Source organism: Amblyomma americanum, chromosome 11 (genome assembly GCF_052857255.1).
Source record: "Amblyomma americanum isolate KBUSLIRL-KWMA chromosome 11, ASM5285725v1, whole genome shotgun sequence".
Lineage (NCBI taxonomy): Eukaryota > Metazoa > Arthropoda > Arachnida > Ixodida > Ixodidae > Amblyomma > Amblyomma americanum.
Genome location: NC_135507.1, coordinates 52,717,535 through 52,736,574, shown reverse-complemented (window position 1 = coordinate 52,736,574; position 19,040 = coordinate 52,717,535). Strand labels below are relative to the sequence as shown.

The following is a 19,040-nucleotide window of genomic DNA, read 5'->3' as shown; positions in this document are numbered from 1 at the left end:
AACTGATTTGCAAACTGCCATTTGCGAGAGAATTCATCACTAGCTGGAAGCGAATGGCGGTGAGGTCTCACCTCAAGGGATCCACATCAAAACACGCACCTGATTTCATCGCAGCTTGCTCATAAAATTACCTGCGGCAGCGACACCTGCATGTCATTTTTTGGACTTTTCTAGCTTATGAAAGCTCCGTTTTCAGTCAGAACAGCCTCTTTTGTCATTAATAGGTGGTGATCAGCTGAATTAATTCTCAGAGTCTTTTTAAACCATACATACTGTATTTACTCACATAAAGAATGCTCTGAAATAATGAAAGCACCTCATATATATTGTAACGAAGACAGGACCGGCACAGATCACAGTCTCAGCGAAGTCCAGCGCACAGCAGGGAACTCACAAGATGGCTGTCCGAACCACACACACACTTCGTCTTTGTCCACCGGCACACGCACACTTCATCTTCATCGTCGGCGCGCTCCCATGAGCACGCGCCATTACCCCCTCCATCAAGGCGGCGGCCCGATGCCGGAAACGAACACGGACAGCAAAGGTAATGTTCGGTATAGACGGCGGACGGCAGAGAATACAGAGAGCTGTTAAGCTGGTAAAGCGGCGGGTTGCAGCCTGTCATGGTAGGGCTTCATGCGCACCACGTGGACAGTCTCGGTCGGATGGCGCCGACGTGGTGAGGAGGTTGTCTCCCGCGGAAAAACTTCGTATGCGACATCACTTATACGACGAACCACCTCGTACGGACCGAAGTAGCGTCGGAGGAGCTTTTCGGAGAGTCCGCGGCGGCGCACAGGTGTCCATACCCATACAGAGTCGCCGGGCTCGTACCGAACGCATCGGTGTCGGAGGTTGTAGCGACCAGCGTCGAGTTGTGGTTGATGTCGAATCCGGCACCTTGCGAGTTGGCGGGCTTCTTCAGCCCGCTGGACGAATGTGTCAACGTCAGCGTAGGGGCCGATGTCTCCGTCGTTGTGAGCAGCGGGTAGCATAGCATCCAGCATGGTAGTGACACACCGTCCGTAGACCAGCTGGAAAGGTGTAAGACGGGTAGTCTCCTGTTCTGCCGTATTGTAGGCAAAGGTTGCATAAGGAAGAACTTCGTCCCACGTACGATGCTCAACGTCGACATACATAGCAAGCATATCTGCAAGCGTCCGGTTGAGGCGTTCAGTCAAGCCGTTTGTTTGGGGATGATAGGCTGTTGTCTTCCGGTGACTGGTGTGGGTGAGTTCGAAGAGAGATTGCATTAATGCCGCCGTAAAGGCGGTTCCACGGTCCGTGATGACGACTGATGGCGCACCATGACGCAAGACGATTGATGTCATAAAAAACTGAGCCACTTCTGCAGCACTAGCGTGGGGGAGCGCCTGTGTCTCGGCGTACCGCATTAAGTAGTCCGTCACCACAACAATCCATTTGTTCCCAGAGGAAGACAATGGGAATGGGCCCAGCAAGTCCATGCCCACTTGTTGGAAAGGTGTTGTAGGCGGTGGAATGGGCTGGAGAAGCCCTGCGGGTTTAACTGGTGGTGTCTTTCGTCGCTGGCAGTCACGGCAGGTCCTCACATATTGCTGGACTGATGAGAGCAACTTTGGCCAGTAATACTTCGCACGAATGCGGGCATACGTCCGCGTAACACCCAAATGGCCAGCCGATGGCTCGTCGTGGCAGGCGTGCAAGATTTCTGGACGGAGTTCGGATGGCACAACCAGTGTTATGGGCGAAGTTCCTCTTGTAAAGGACGCCATCTCGAGACTGTAGGAACCCAAACCTCGAACGAAAAGCTGCGGAACAGCGACGTTAAGGCCCTCCAGATGCTCGATGAGCGGACGCAACTCTGAGTCAGCCCGTTGACGCCGGGCCATATCGGACGACGTGACGAGAGCAAAAAGCAGGAAGTCGTCCTCCGTTTCGGCCGGAGCAACGTCGGCAGGTGCACGTGACAAGCAATCGGCGTCATTGTGCTTACGGCCGGACTTGTACACTACCGTGATGTCGTATTCCTGGAGGCGAAGGCTCCATCTCGCAAGCCGTCCCGAAGGGTCTTTGAGATTGGCTAGCCAGCATAACGAATGATGGTCACTGACAGCTCGAAACGGGCGACCATAGAGATATGGTCGGAACTTGCTAATCGCCCACACTACCGCAAGGCATTCCTTCTCTGTGGCAGAGTAGTTTGCCTCTGCTTTTGAGAGGGAGCGGCTGGCGTACGCTATGACTTTCTCGTTGCCATCCTGCCACTGAACGAGAATAGCGCCGAGACCAACATTGCTGGCGTCAGTATGAATTTCAGTGGCAGCTCGTTCATCAAAATGGGCGAGTATTGGGACAGTTTGTAGGCGGCTGCGTAGCTCGTTGAAGGCAGATTCCTGATCATCATGCCACACAAAAGATACATTGTCTCTAGTAAGCATTGTAAGGGGCTCGGCAATTGTGGAAAAGTTTTCAACGAAACGTCTGTAATAGGCACAGAGGCCCAGAAACCTACGAACGGACTTTTTGTCGGTTGGGCGCGGGAACTGTGCCACAGCGGCAGTCTTCTCCGGGTCAGGACGGACTCCGTCAGCGCTTATCACGTGACCAAGAAAACTGAGCTCTTCGAAACCAAAGTGACACTTTTGTGGCTTTATCGTCAACTGTGCCGAACGGAGCGCCTGTAACACCATTCGCAGCCGGTTGAGGTGTTCCTCGAAGCTAGGAGCAAAAATGACAACATCATCAAGCTACACTAGGCATGTCTGCCATTTCAGCCCAGAAAGAACGGTGTCCATCATGCGTTGGAAGGTTGCTGGCGCAGAACAGAGTCCAAAGGGTAGCACTTTGAATTCATAAAGGCCGTCAGGTGTCACGAACGCTGTCTTCTCTCTGTCCCTTTCGTCCACTTCGATCTGCCAGTAGCCATTCTTAAGGTCGAGTGAAGAAAAATATTTAGCGTCACGCAGTCGATCCAAGGCGTCGTCGATACGTGGAAGGGGGTAAACGTCACGTTTCGTGACACGATTCAACTTCCGATAATCGACGCAGAATCGCAAGGTGTTATCTTTTTTCTTCACCAATACCACAGGCGAAGCCCAGGGGCTCGTGGACGGCTTGACTACGTCGTCTGCAAGCATTTCTTGCACTTGGGATGGTATAGCCTCCCGTTCCACCGGCGACACTCTGTACGGGTGTTGGGATATGGGGCTAGTCTCCTCGTTGACGATGATGCGGTGTTTGGCTACCGGGGTGCGCTCTACCTTTGATGTCGTGGCGAAGCACTCTGCGAAATCGTGAAGGAGCTCTAACAAGCGCTGCTTCTGACCCACCGACAAACCGGGATTAATGTCCACGGTAGACAGAACGGTTGCTGCATCGCGTCCGTCCGGCGACGGTAGCTCCAGAGCACATATTTCTGCGGGCTCAACGAAGTCGGTAACGTATGCGACGGCCGTTCCTTTTGCAATAGGCTGAAACTCTGTTCCGAAGTTGGTGATCAAGAGTGTCGCAGAGCGATCCCGTAAGCGAACAAGCCCTCTTGCAACGCAGATTCGTTTCTCGAGTAGAAGGCTGACGTTTCTCTCTGCCATAACGTCTCGATCACCAGGCGAGTCACTTTGCACGGGGACCATCATGCTGCACCGCGGAGGCACCGTCACGTCATCAGCAGCAATACGCAGGGCGGGTATCCTGGAGTCGTCTGGGTCGGCTATTTCAATTGCTTGCGTCGGCGAAAACGTCACGCGCGGCTCTTGTAAATTGATAACGGCGCCGTTAGCTTGTAAAAAGTCCAGGCCGAGAATGACATCGCGCGAACAGTGAGGTAGGACAACAAAGTCACAAACGTAAATAAATCCGTCGATTGTAACTCTCCCCGTACACCGGCCAACAGGGGTAATTAGGTGCCCACCAGCTGTGCGAATCTGAGGCCCAGTCCACGCGGTTAAAACTTTCCTCAGTTCTTTTGCTAGCTCGTTGCTCATAACCGAATACTAGTCCACTCCCGTATCAACCAATGCCGTAACCGCTAAATTGTCGATATCGACCGGTAAGTTCGAAGCTGCACATCCTTTGTGATTGTCACGTGTCCTCGTTTGATAGCCGTCGTCTGGTCGGGAACGCGATGGAGGATGTTCGGCTGTTCGCTCGTCAGCGGCCTTACCTCCGCAGGCCGCTGGGTCTAGTTTCCCCGGCGAGGACTCGGTGAGCGGCTGAAACGGCTTGTCGAAGGACGGGGACTCGGCGAACGATAGCGGGTAGAGGTTGGTGGGCGGTAGTCAGGGCGAGGGAAATCAGTGTGAGTGTGATCCCGGCGCGTTGACAGGTGCTCCTCAATTTCGCGGGACCGTTCGCCATTGGGCGGACAGGGGACTCGCGGATGAAATCTGCGAATTCCAGCTCGACGATAAGGGCACCACCGCAAGATATGGCCAGCCTCACCGCAGTGGTAGCAAAGGGGCCGCTGGTCAGGTGCCCGCCACACGTCCGTCTTCCGCAGCCTGGCTTCGGGCAACACAGGGACAGGCGGGGGCCGCGGCTGGAAAGCAGATGCAGATGGGCTGGTGCTCCAAGGGGCGAGGTCGCAGTTCTGTCGGAGTACCGACGCGTACGTCTGGCGCGGGGGCGTCGGTGTAAGGGCAGCAGGGGCAACAGGTTCAGGAACCACCTGCTGCACTTCCTCTCGGATAATTTGTGCTAACGATGGGCACTGCGGCTGCGACTGGGCAGAGAGGCGCATTTTGTGCAGCTCTTCTTTGACGATAGATCGAACCAGCTCCCGAAGGGTGTCAGCGGAGTCGCTGGAGGCTGGCGCAAAGTCGGCAGTTGATACGGTGTTCACGGCGCGATTGTAATAGCGGGCACGTTGTTGCAGGGTCTTTTCGACGGTAGTGGCCTCCGATAGAAACTCCGAAGTGGTGTTAGGTGGGTTTCGCACAAGCCCAGCAAACAGTTCTTCTTTTATCCCGCGCATCAGGTGGCGCACTTTCTTGTCCTCGGCCATGTTTGGATCCGCCCTTCTGAACAGTCGTGCCATGTCCTCATAATACATTGCGACGCTCTCATTGGGTCGCTGGTTCCTTGACTGCAGCGCCGACTCAGCTCGTTCCCGACGGTCGGTGTTGACGTAGGTCGCCAGCAACTGGCTACGGAACCGTTCCCAAGAAGGAAACGTCGTCTCGTGGTTCTCGTACCACGTCCGCGCCGAGTCGTCAAGAGCGAAGTAAACATTGTGAAGCTTCCACTCCGCATCCCAGCCGTTGTACCTGGCAACACGCTCGAACTGGTCAAGCCAGTCCTCCGCGTCCTCAAACACTTCGCCATGGAAGGTCGGCGGCGTTCGCGGCTGGAGGACCAGGAAATGAGCAGCTGAGTTCCCGTTGTCAGCCATAGCTGCCGCGTCTCCGTTGCTAGCCATAGGTGCCGCGTCAGTCCTGCGCGTCGCAGCTGGAGCCCTGGTCCTAGGGGATAACGGACCGTACTCTGGTGACTGACCTTGGATTCGGCGGCTCGCACTGCGATGAATCCGAGTCAAATCCGTGTTCATAGAGAGCCTTCGGGGCACGTAGATGTTGGAAAGCACCCAGCACCTCCACCAAAAATGTAACGAAGACAGGACCGGCACAGATCACAGTCTCAGCGAAGTCCAGCGCACAGCAGGGAACTCACAAGATGGCTGTCCGAACCACACACACACTTCGTCTTTGTCCACCGGCACACGCACACTTCGTCTTCATCGTCGGCGCGCTCCCATGAGCACGCCCCAATATGAATTCAATAAAATTTGAGAAAATTTACTTTCTCACAGTGTCGATTTTAACCCGTGCAATGAATGCACCAATTTTCTTACAAAAAGAGTGTGCTCGCAATGCAAGCAACAGTATGCAGTATGAGGGAGGTGTCTCCCATGGCCTCATCTCACCTGGCCGCCTGGAAGTTGGTCGTGTGCAGCGGGGCAGTCCAGTGGGAAGCCGGTCGTGACGGTGGCGTCAAGGGTGTGGTCCCGCACCTGGGCTACCCTGAGCCGCCAGGTCGGGCTGAAGAGCAGCGGCGTCAGGCAGTAGTGCACCAGGCGGGCCTCCCGCTTCACCTGTCCCAGCATCTTCTCCTGCACAGCACGAGAGAGAGAGAGAGACAGGCACACACTTTACAACCACAAGCCATTATGGAGTTCAATGAGGAACATGAAAAGCTTTCAACTCAAATGACCTTTCAAGATACGAAAATTTGAGTTAATGAGGGTTTATTGTAGCTCATTACAAGCAAGAGAAAAGGAAGAAAATATGTACCACATTGTTTAAAATGTCCAACTTTTCCATTGTCTGTCACAAATGCGGTCAAAAATTGTTTCAATTCCATGAAGTTCGCATTTATCCTGCGCTCTGAATTTGAGTATTTAAGCATTCAATTACAACTTTCTTGTGCTCAAACAGTCTTCCATTTATGCTGTGGTGCCACTGCGTGAGTGACCTATAATCTAATAACTGAAACGGTTTGACCGCTTTTCTGCTCAAAGTGAGTTGTCTGAACTAGGGTGCGGCTACGGTGCAGCTGTCACTGTTAACTATTAATCGAGGTTACTGCAGCACAGAGCAAAAGCATGCCACACATCTTATGCTTGCTCCAGCACTGAAGCATGCCAACAACACTCACCATGGAGGGATGGCTGGAGCCAGTTCCTTTGTCATCGTAGATGCGGCGAAATTCTCCCAGATCTGTAACAGAAAAGAACAGCGGGCTTTAATCAGAACACCACAACCTAGGCAGCGAGTGCAACAGAGTGATGCTCGTCTGGTGAATCTTCAATAGAGCACCAAAACAATCATGTGAGTTTTTCTTTACTTATACTTTTTTTTGCTAATAGTTCACAGCTCCTGCTGGCCATAATTACTTTTGCTCTGCAATCTTAAAAATGAAAATTGATATGCATTGGTCAGTGTCCTTGCAACAAAAGGAGCGAGGGTTACTCATTCAGGACCACATAAAAAAGAACACAAGAGCAGATGCTGCCCTTCCCTCCTGCAAAGTAAATTTCAATGACTTGGCTATTCATTGCAGCCAGCTAGCAGAGGTTACCAGAAGGTGGCGCCACCTGTGAGCTATTCAGTCAGCTATTGCTGACGCCCTGCAACTTTCATTTTTCTCGTTTGCACATATCCAGCAGTCAAGAATACCACAAAAGCTTGCATAAAATGCAAAGTTTTTTTCCCCAGATTTTAGGACGCCAAATTTCCGCTTCATATTTCATGTGGATCCAAACAATTCTAGCCCAAATCCCCAGTTCCAGTTTCGTTATTATTCAGCGTGGTCGCCATCAGGCTCCCAGTGAGCGAAGGCGCTGTCTAGCAGCAGCATCAGTAGGCTCTTTTTATAGTTTTTGATTTTGACTAGAGATGCGCTAATATCAAATTAAAAGCTGCAAAACAAACACAAATAACAAAACTGGTTTAAAATCTAATTGAATATATTTGAATGGTTTCAAATATCAGTACAGGCATTAAAAACTAAAGAGAAACACTTTTCCAAAAAACACAGCTGTGAAAAGAATCAGCTACAGCAAACAAATTTTGTTTCCACCCATCAACAGCACAATTTACTACACCTGTAAGTCCTAGCAGGCATTAAATGAAAGAGGGGAAATCATGTATATATTGTAATAATATTAATAAACATTATTTTGTAGACTAATACCTTGTTAACAGTCCTTTGGATATCAACTGCGTTCAGTGAAAAAAATTCCAACTGTACCACAATTTGACTGAATGCTCACATGACAAAAAAGGCTCTTGAATGCTGCCATGAAATACTGGCCAGGTATATCTGTACTGAAAGAATGACGTCAGCGATTGAATATCAGAGGGGCAAAGCACAAAGCACTTCTGGCAGAATGCAACGAGAGAACTCATGAAACAGACACAAGAGCAGCAACCACAGTTGCAATGCGAGAAGGACGATCCTTTCTATGCTCCATCACAACACCTGAAAACAAAGCACCGGTTGTAGAATGCCACCCCAAAAGCAGCGTTGGCGACGACATAAAACAGCTTTGCCATCTAATATCAGTTTCATCGGACTGCAAGCCCTGTAACTAGTGCATACTGCCGCCAATATTTGCAGTGTTTGTTCGTTTTTCAAATCTGCCGCGACACCACCTTATCGCTTTGTTTGCGACGCAAGACGCGACTAGATTTATCTCGATTGATCGCAGCCAGGCAAAGCTGATTCTACGTTGTTCCGGAATGTTCTAGTAACTTTGCGCCCTTTATCTCGAATGTTCGCTATCAGCTTTAAATTGAGCACGGCCGACAGCGGCGGGCATTCTGTTCGACGACCGCCGAGCACGCTTGTCGCTTCTCCGCCACCGAGTGATCCAGTCCAATTTGGGTGCAAGTCAGCCCAATAAACAGTTCTTTTAGAAGACCCCTTTCGTCCGTCTTCATCGCTGCTTCGACTGCCGTCACCACTACGTGACATCTGGTGGAGGTGCGGGGTAACTTCCATGTTCCGGACGCCCCCTTCAAGTCGTGAACCCAGCCCTAAGCGCTTCACACCCGAGGACGAACCAGCAGCTCAGCGAGCCAGCCGACGTCTCCAGGGAGAGGAGCCTGAGTTCGGGAAACTGCCGGACCGCACCAGACAGCGAAAAGACGCTGCTACCAGCACTGCAACCTCGCCAAAGATGTCGACACCGATCATACTGCAGCAGCCGCGGGTGCCGCCAACTTTGAATGAATCCCTAGGCGAAGACCCTGAAGAATGGTTGGACCAATTTGAGCGCGTGGCGTCATTCAACAAGTGGGATGATGCGGCAAAGATTGGACACGTTTTTTTTCTCACTGGATGGCTCCGCACGCACGTGGTACGAAAACTACGAGTCGTCCCTTACGACATGGGAGCTATTCAAGAGAGAACTATTGAAGGTATTCACCAGTGTCGTGAGGAAAGAAAGAGCCAAACGACTCCTCGAGTCCAGGATCCAGCTTCCGAATGAGCCCGTCCGCAGTTACGTCGAGGAGATGAAGCGCCTATTTCGCCGCGCCGATCCCGGGATGACCGAGGAAAAGAAAGTTCAGTTTTTAATGCGCGGCGTAAAAGAACAACTCTTTGCAAGCCTCGTCCGCCAGCCGCCAAAAACAGTCAAAGAGTTTATGCAGGAAGCCTGCACGATTGAGAATACCCTCGACGTTCGAGCTCGGCAGTACAATCGCCCTTCCTCTGCCTGTGCAATCCGTTCGGACACGCCGGCCACCACCAGCGACAGCTTGCGGGAAGTTATCCGCGAAATCGTCCGAGAGGAGCTACGCCGATTACTGCCATCTTCCCCACAGCCACAAACAGCGACTCTGATGGATGTGGTACGGGAAGAAGTGCAACAGGCACTTGGCACCCCGACGGCCACAGAACCCCAGGCCATGACCTACGCCGCTGCAGTAAGTACTGCTCAGCCCCAGCGACAACCCCCACGTCCTCCCCGAGATGAGCCAATCGTTCCACAACGCCGCCTCCCAGCCCCCGCCCGCCCAGCCTATGACCGACGCTCAAACCCCAGGAAATGCGACGCCTGGAGGACTTCCGACAACCGGCCGTTGTGCTTCCATTGCGGTGAGGCCGGCCATATTCTTCGTCACTGCCCGTACCGACATATCGGTCTTCGAGGATTTGCCGTTAACGCCCCATGACCACGCTTCGGACAACGTCCGCACGAAATTGACGAGTACCTGCGTCGAGAAGAGTACACGCCGAACCGCTTTTCGCGCTCACCATCGCCGTCAACCTCGCGCTTTGCGTCGCCACGCCGCAGCTACGCAGCCGCGGTACGAGGAAGGTCGCCCAGCCCCCGTAGGGGAAACTAAAGGCAGCAACCTCTGGAGGTGAGGTTGCTCAAGAGCTAAACGCCGAAGATCCTCCACCGACCACGCCCTATGAAGACGCTGCACCCGCGACGCCGCATGAAGAACCGACACTCGCTGCACCGACGCCGCACACAATGAGAACCTCGACCACGACGCAAGCTACCTTGAAATCGACGCCGCCACCCAGAGGAGCTTCGACCACACGCCCAACCCGTGACTCACATACGCGACGAAGCCGTGACCCGACGCCGAGAGCGACATGCAATGCAAGAGCCAGGACCTCCGACCTAGAAGTGACTATCGACGGCTGGAAAGTTACCGCTCTAGTCGACACAGGAGCCGATTACTCGGTGATGAATGGAACATTCGCTGCGCAGCTCAGAAAAGTCACAACGGCTTGGGACGGCCCACAAATTCGCACCGCTGGGGGCCACCTCATTACGCCATCAGGACGATGCACAGCGCGAGTGACTGTCAAAGGACATACCTATCCTGCGACCTTTGTTGTGCTACCGCAATGCTCCCGCGAAGTGATCTTGGGTATGGATTTCCTTAATGAGCATCAGGCGATCATCGACCTGCGATCCAAGCTGATCACGCTTTCGACGGACGAAGCCATCGCTTCGATGAAAACTCGGGAAAATCACGTTGCCCTAAGTGTCCTGGAGGAAGAAGTGAGCGTCCCACCCCGTTCAAGCGTTATCGTGACCGTAGGCGCCACGAAAGCCATAAACACTGAAGCCATCATCGAGGGGAACATGCAGTTGCTACTAGACCGAGGAATCAGCATCGCAAGAGGCATCGCACATATCTGCAATGGCCAGGCCGAAGTACTGCTGACTAACTTCAGCGAAGAATACCGGCATATTAACAGAGGAACGACGATTGCTTTCTACGACGAAATATCTGACGTACGAGATTCCTTCGCCCTCTCCGACCCCTCCGCAGAAGATCCGCCTGACCAAGAGAACTCGCCCACTTTCGACATCAACCCAGCCCTGCACCGGAACAGACAAGACCAGATCCGCAATCTGCTTCAAAGCTACAGTGAGTGCTTTTCGACATCGCCGAAGGTGCGACAGACGCCAATTGCCAAGCATCGCATTATAACGGATCAACACGTCCGACCTCTCCGTCAAAGCCCCTACCGTGTGTCTCCGCGAGAACGACAAGCCATCCGGGACCAAGTCGAAGAAATGCTTCGCGACGACGTCATCCAGCCTTCAAACAGCCCATGGGCGGCACCAGTTGTTCTAGTGAGAAAGAAAGACGGCGCACTTCGATTCTGCGTGGATTACCACCGCTTGAACAACATAACAAAGAAGGACGTCTACCCCCTCCCCCGCATCGACGACACACTGGACCGCCTCTGCAACGCCAAATATTTCTCATCGATGGACCTCAAGAGCGGCTATTGGCAAATTGAGGTCGACGAAAGAGATCGCGAGAAGACAGCATTCATAACTCCGGATGGGCTGTTTGAGTTCAAGGTGATGCCATTTGGTCTCTGTTCCGCACCAGCGACGTTTCAGCGAGTAATGGATACAGTGCTGGCAGGCCTGAAGTGGCAGATTTGTCTGGTATATTTAGATGACGTCGTTGTCTTCGCCTCGAACTTTGAAGAGCACCTCAAAAGACTTCGAACAGTACCAGACGCAATCAAGTCGTCTGGCCTAACCTTGAAAGCAGAGAAATGCCACTTTGCCTACGAAGAGCTGCTGTTTCTAGGCCACATCGTTAGCAAGGAAGGAGTACGCCCAGACCCGCAGAAAACAGCTGCTATTGAACAGTTTCAACCGCCGGCCGATAAGAAAGCAGTGCGCAGATTTCTCGGACTATGCGCATATTACCGACGATTTGTGAAAAACTTTTCGCGCATCGCCGAGCCCCTGACCCAACTGACGAAGGCAGATGTGCCGTTTAAATGGGAAGCGCCGCAAGCAGAAGCCTTCAAGGAACTTCAGCGTCGTTTACAGTCCCCACCGATCCTTGCGCATTTTGATGAAAACGCCGATACTGAAGTTCATACCGACGCAAGCAGCGTGGGACTAGGCGCCGTTCTCGTTCAAAAAAGTGACGGGCTGGAGAAGGTCATCGCATACGCTAGCCGTTCCCTTTCCAAGGCCGAGGCTAACTATTCGACCACTGAGAAGGAGTGCCTTGCCATCATCTGGGCTACGTCGAAATTCCGCCCCTACCTCTACGGACGGCCGTTCAAGGTGGTCAGCGACCACCACGCGCTCTGCTGGCTTGCCAATTTGAAGGATCCCTCTGGCCGACTCGCTCGATGGAGTCTGCGTCTCCAGGAGTTTGACGTCACTGTCGTTTACAAGTCCGGACGCAAGCACACTGACGCCGATTGCCTCTCACGAGCCCCTGTAGATGCACCGCCGCTGGACGACGATGAGGACGCCTTCCTGGGACCCATCAGCGCAAGCTCTTTTGCTCAGCAGCAACGCTCGGACCCCAACCTAAAAGGCCTCATCGAGTACCTGGAAGGCAAGGTTTCTTCACCCCCCGCTTCATTCAAGCGAGGACTGTCTTCTTTCTGTGTGCAGAATGAGGTCCTTGTGAAGAAGAACTTTACAGCGAACAAAACAGCCTACCTCCTTGTTGTACCTACTTGTCTCCGCGAAGAAGTTCTACAGGCTTCACACGACGAGCCGACAGCTGGATATCTCGGGTTTACTCGCACCCTCCGCCGCATTCAAGACAAGTATTACTGGCCCCGACTGTCTGCCGATGTCGCACACTATGTGAAAACATGCCGAGATTGTCAGCGACGAAAGACTCCTCCCACACGACCAGCAGGATTTCTGAGCCCCATTGAACCTCCCGCAAGACCCTTTCAGCAGATTGGCATGGACTTGCTTGGCCCTTTTCCAACGTCAACATCTGGAAATAAGTGGATCATCATAGCGACCGACTACCTGACCCGCTACGCCGAGGCGAAAGCCCTACCGAACGGAACAGCAGCAGAAGTGGCCAAATTTTTCGTGGAGTGCATTCTTCTTCGACACGGCGCCCCCAATGTGCTCATCACGGACAGAGGAACAGCATTTACGGCGGAACTCACGCAAGCCATCCTGTGCTACAGCCAAACCAGCCACCGGAGGACAACTGCATACCATCCGCAGACCAACGGACTGACCGAGCGCCTGAACAAAACCATCGCCGATATGCTCGCTATGTATGTCGATGCCGAACATAAAACCTGGGATGTCATCCTGCCTTACGTCGTCTTTGCCTACAACACCGCAGTGCAGGAGACCACCCAGATGACGCCTTTTAGGCTCGTCCATGGCAGGGATGCCACGACCACGCTAGACGCCACGCTGCCCAACGTTACAGAAGAAGAGAACGTCGACGTTGCCGCCTACCTTCAACGCGCAGAAGAAGCTCGAAGGCTTGCCCGATTACGGATCAAAGATCAGCAGCGGTCCGACGCCAGACGCTACAACCTACGAAGACGCAACGCGGAATACAAGCCAGGAGACCAAGTCTGGGTGTGGACGCCCATTCGCCGCCGTGGATTGAGTGAAAAGCTTTTGCGCCGCTATTTCGGCCCGTACAAGGTTCTTCGTCGGCTGGGTGAACTGGATTATGAAGTCATCCCTGACGCAATGACTGCATCCCAGCGACGCCGCGTACGACCAGAAGTTGTCCATGTAGTCCGTCTGAAGCCGTATTATGCGCGCTAAAGGCCGCTGCATTTCCATGCTCTATTTTCGCAAGATCCGTTTTTTTCCCTTACTAGTTGCATTATTTGTTTTAATGCATCGGGTCGATGCTTCTTTGAGAGGGGAGTAATGCCGCCAATATTTGCAGTGTTTGTTCGTTTTTCAAATCTGCCGCGACACCACCTTATCGCTTTGTTTGCGACGCAAGACGCGACTAGATTTATCTCGATTGATCGCAGCCAGGCAAAGCTGATTCTACGTTGTTCCGGAATGTTCTAGTAACTTTGCGCCCTTTATCTCGAATGTTCGCTATCAGCTTTAAATTGAGCACGGCCGACAGCGGCGGGCATTCTTTTCGACGACCGCCGAGCACGCTTGTCGCTTCTCCGCCGCCGAGTGATTCAGTCCAATTTGGGTGCAAGTCAGCCCAATAAACAGTTCTTTTAGAAGACCCCTTTCGTCCGTCTTCATCGCTGCTTCGACTGCCGTCACCACTACGTGACAATACGCTGTTCCTAACTGCAGGTGCAAAAATGAAACCATGCTGTTGGATGTACCAGCACACGGGTTGCACCTGGGTGCGGCTGCTTCGGCTGAACCCAATACTTCTGTCATACACTGTTTTCTTGTCCTCTGTGGCCTAAGTATGCAGTTTCTAGATCAAACTGAAGAAAATTGAGAACAGTCAGAGCGGTCACAGCGAAACAACCACAGCAGCACACCCGGGCCATAACTTCGCAAGCGTTTCACTATCCCCCACAAGTTGGGCCACTTCTGAGTGCTCCGTGCCTGTTATTGCAGTGACCTAAAACGAGAGGATCGCTACCAGTCAGGTTCACAAGCAGTTGTCGACTGCATTGTGGTACAACGCCATGATGTGCCGTGTGGTCTGGTGAGGTGCTGCACTTCGTTTTCCGACCCACAACCTGCAGTGGTCACACTGTGGCGGCTCTTAATAGCCATCGGCGTTTGATGTTATGCACTGCCTAGCATTACCGCACACGAGTTTCCGCTGTATTAAGGCCGTCGATTCCACGATGAAATAGGTTAGCAAATTAGCTCATGTGACAAATGCTAGATACCATCATTTGGAAATGTCGCAATGTTTTGCTGGGAGTTAGGCAAGAAATTCGTAATTTATGAGTGTTTAGAAGGTTTGAATAGTTTGAATAGTGAAGGTGCGGTGCGAATCAAATTGCACGCTAAATACTATTTGAAAAATATTCACAGTTTCAAATATTCACACATCCACAGTTCTGAAATCATTTCGACCTTGTAATGCACATGCTATCGGAAGCAGGGCCATTTCGTCTCGCAGCACAATGTCGGGACCATGAAAGCAGTATACAGCGGCTTTTCAGTATAAGTAATAGTAACTGCCGAAAGCAACGACACTGCATCAAGCACCGCCACATGGACTGGATATGGTAGGGAGAGCCTGCACTTACTGAGGCCAGACGACTGAAATGGGCTTTTCCAGCTACACACTGCAGTTGGATAGCGGACCCTTAGGCCAGCATTCCTGAGGACCTCATCAGTCGTGCTTGCAAGAATTGCGAGATATGAAACAAACTTGGCAGTACCAAAGACTAGTTTCTATGGAAAGTATCTCTTACGAGGGACTCTCAGAAGACAGCATATCCGATGATGATGATTACTAATGCCCGAAATGTAGCACAAATGAATGCTTTTTGTGAGTTTTCCTCGGTCGCACTATACACAGATGAAAACTTTTTCCCGTCCCTGCTACGTCCGATTTACATCTCGTATTACTGCATGTCTGTATTATATGCGGAGGGTACCATATTTACTCGAATGTAACGCGACTGTGAATGTAAAGCGAGAGATGACTATACATGCTGCCCAGTGGGAAAAAATAAAGCCACAAATGTAATGCGAGGCTTAAGGATACAAAACAACGTACCTTTAATAGACATCTTGGCCAACATGTTTACACAAAACAAAGTACCTTTAAAAGACATCGTGACCAACATGTTTACTTATCTTCCCTGCTTTTGGAGGCCGAGTTCTCGGAAATGAAGTCCTCCTTTTCACTATCAAAGTCTCCCAGTAACTTCTGCCGTATCGATGTTGTTCGCCGCGGAGAGAATCCATTCCTCTTCATGAACGTTAGGGCCCACCCACGAGATGCTCTGAACTTCCAATCTCCCGAGCAACGTCTCTAACTTTCCAACGGATCAGCTCAACACTGACCCCCATGAGACGGTTGCGCTGCTCGATAATAAAGTCCCCAGCTTGACATGATGGCCATGGTGAGGCCCATGAAATTCTATGCGGTCGGGCTCACATTTAAAAAGCCCCTCCCGCCGCAGCTGCCATCCGCAGATGGTTGACTCGTTGAGGTCAAGTCTTCGAGCTGCCGATATCTTCAGCTAACAGGATCGCTTTTCTCTTAAAACGAGCATCGCACGATGCGTTGCCATTGTGTGCACTGAATCACGCCGCGAGCGACGCCACAAGATCGCGACGCCACAAGAACACGACGCAACGACGCGTTGAGCGCGAGGTCGCAACGAACACAGAAAAATGACAGAGAGCAACGCTTTGACTTTGGATCACGCTTTGGATGGATGAGGATTTCGCTTCCGTGGTACCCACGTTGCCAGCATAAGATCACAAAACTGCGGAAACCGAAACCAAGCTGATTGCTTTGAAATGGCTGCATCGCGGCACTGCTTTAGGCCAATCGAAGTGTGGTATTCAATTACAACTCGAGGGTAGACTTTAAGGGGAAAAAATTTGGGAAAGAACTCGCGTTACATTCGAGTAAACACGGTAGTTTGCCTCAACATTGCAAGTGATGTGGCCATCTGCTAACCCCTGTGTTCTGGCCCAATCAGACCACCAGACTTCTACATGTGGGCCCAGAAGGGAGTTTCAAGTTGGTAATATCAAAGGGCTCTGCAAAGTGGCTGCTTGGCCAGCTCGTTTGAGTCAAGTGAGATTTGTGGCAAAGTCTGCTTACAGAATTTCGTGAGAAGCCCATTTGGTCACTCCAGTCTAGCAGAGCACGGCACCACTCACCCCTTCTGCGAAGTCCACGCACGTCCTGCACCTGGCGGCCGTGCCGTGAGACGGGGTCATCACAGTTTGCATATGGGGCTGCCTGCATAGGCACCCGTGGCTTGACGCCCCGCAGGACCTGCCCGAACTGAGCGTGCAGTGCACCCTTCGCCGCCGCTGCGCCATCCTGGTGCCGGCTCGGAGGGTTGTGCCGTGTCATCAGGTTCTCGAGCGAGGCCCATGGGTTGGCCTGCTGTTGCCCACCCTGTGCCGAGGTGGATGACGCCGTCTGAGTGCCCACTGCTATGCCGGCATTGCCCAGGCCGTGCAAAGGACCCTGCAGAGATGCGTGGAAGTGTGATTGATTATATACCGTATTTACTCGAATGTAACGCGAGTTTTTTTTACCGAAAGTAGAAAGGAAATGTCACCCCCCGCGTTACAATCGAATACTAGGTTTAAAAACGCTATGAAGAGCACCAAACACACACTATTAAAATCATTTCATGTGTCAAACGTGTGCGTTGATCGTACTGGTCATTCGAAATCACGCACTCCAACTCGCCGGTCAACCAGTACACGAACCACAGGTCACAACTACTAGGACAAAGTGGCAACCTAATCGTTACAAAAGTGGTCGCGTTACATTCGAGTAAATACGGTAGGTACACATATTTTCTTATGACCCATCACAACTGTAATGGGACAATGTTTCCCAAATGTGTACAGGCTCCAGCGTTTACAACAAACAGCCTGATGCAGAAAGCAGTAATGGCACACTAAAATATTGATTTCCGATTTCTAAAAGCAAGCTCATTGCAGAATTTTTATTTCACAGTAACAACTGTCACTGGCACTATTTGCAGGGATCTCATGCTTTCTGCCCTTACTCTCATGCTGATATATCTCGACTTATCGCTTACTCGTTCCCGCTCACCCTCTAACTGGAGCATGAACAGTGCCTTTTCAGGTTGACAGCTATTTATGATAGTGTCACTGGATTGCATGACATCTGCTGCAGCATCCACAGTCACAATGCTGCGCCGCACCATCGGAACTCCATAGGAGGAGCGTGATGGCAAATGTACTGCACTAGATTGCCTTCGCATGCCTCACAGATACTTTGTCTGGCGTCGGCTGCTTCTTCAGTACACACACTGGTAGCCCACGTTCAAATGCCACTCCAACTATGCAGCTGTGTAGCATCGGTGTACTGAAGGTGAAGCCGCAGGTGTACCACTGTGCAGGTGTACCACTGTGCAGGTGTTTACTACCGTACACTTTGCACAACAGCATAAGCCAGGAACGTATGTAAGGTCCGCCCTCGTTACAAAAAAGTTACCTTTGGTCCATCCCCCCAAAAATTTCAGACTATGTGGCTGGCGTAAGTGCATTCACAGCTTTTACTAGCCAGGCTAAAAATTTCGCACGCTTCGTGTGTTGCTGACCTTACATAACCATGGATTTTGAGAGCACATCTATTCATGACCTAATTCTAGCCACATGCATACGGACAGGCAGACCCAGCACGATAACCTTTATTAAACAAGAAGCCTTTTCTGGGGGCATTAAAGCAATTTTTCCATGAAGTAGCTCCACATGGGACCTCAAGATCGCCAAACTGAACACAAAAAGAAGTGTGAACATCTACAAATTGTTAACAACATGAGGCGGACAGCAATGGTGGGCTTTTCTATCAATGCTTTCCTGCGTGCCTGCTGTCGGGAGTAGCCAAGCAGAACTGCACTGAACTCATAAGGGCCTCCATCACCCTCCACAGTGCAATGCGGCCGAGCTCTACCGCTACTGCATCACACCCCTCACAAGTGGCAGAGTCGCGTGTGAGGAGGTTTCACCACACAAATAGCGAATGGCACATGACGAGCGTGAAGTTTCAGTGCACTGGAAGTATGGAACCACACAGACAGAACCGAAGGAAATGGATCAACGGCGCCAAAAAAACAAGGGGGAAGAAAACACCAGTGACATGCCAATTAGTATCCAAAATGGCGTCCAGCTGGGCACAGTTGGCTGGCTGATGCACAGCTTATTACCGCCGTCACTGAGGACTGGTGCAAAGCTCACAAAAGTGAAACCATATCTGTGCAGTTGGGCTATTCTTGGAGACGGGGCCGCTATATGTTTTTCATAGGGGTGTGCGAATATTCGAAATTTCGAATACGAATCGAATATGTTTCATATTCGGTTCATATTCGTATTCAAGAAATGATATTCGTGAATTTCCGAATATTCGAAAATTCCCGAACACCCAGCAACGATCATATACCGTGCCGACTTTCAAAAATTTGATTGTGGCAAAAGCTCGATATCAGGGCAAATTATCTGAATATAGAGATCAAAGTTCCATGAAAACAATATAAAGGCCCTGTTCTCTTTCTTCTCCATCGTTTATCGGCTGGACCGATCGCATTCCGATGCCGCTAGGCTTGACCTCGTGGGCAATTCCGCAATTGGGCTTTCCCACATACCACACGTGCTG

General features: G+C 51.6%; 1 protein-coding gene across 4 annotated transcripts in view; it reads right to left on the bottom strand.

Moving 5' to 3' along the window:
- The window catches only part of LOC144110012 (KICSTOR complex protein SZT2-like), a 195,938-nt gene that overhangs the window by 25,802 nt on the left and 151,096 nt on the right, over window positions 1-19,040 (bottom strand). For all 4 annotated transcript variants that reach the window (XM_077642815.1, XM_077642817.1, XM_077642814.1 and 1 more), the window contains 3 exons: window positions 16,562-16,877; window positions 6,637-6,698; window positions 5,906-6,091 (listed from right to left, as the gene is read on the bottom strand). In XM_077642815.1, coding sequence (XP_077498941.1) covers window positions 5,906-6,091; window positions 6,637-6,698; window positions 16,562-16,877 — 564 coding nt within the window. The remainder of the gene's footprint in view (window positions 1-5,905; window positions 6,092-6,636; window positions 6,699-16,561; window positions 16,878-19,040) is intronic.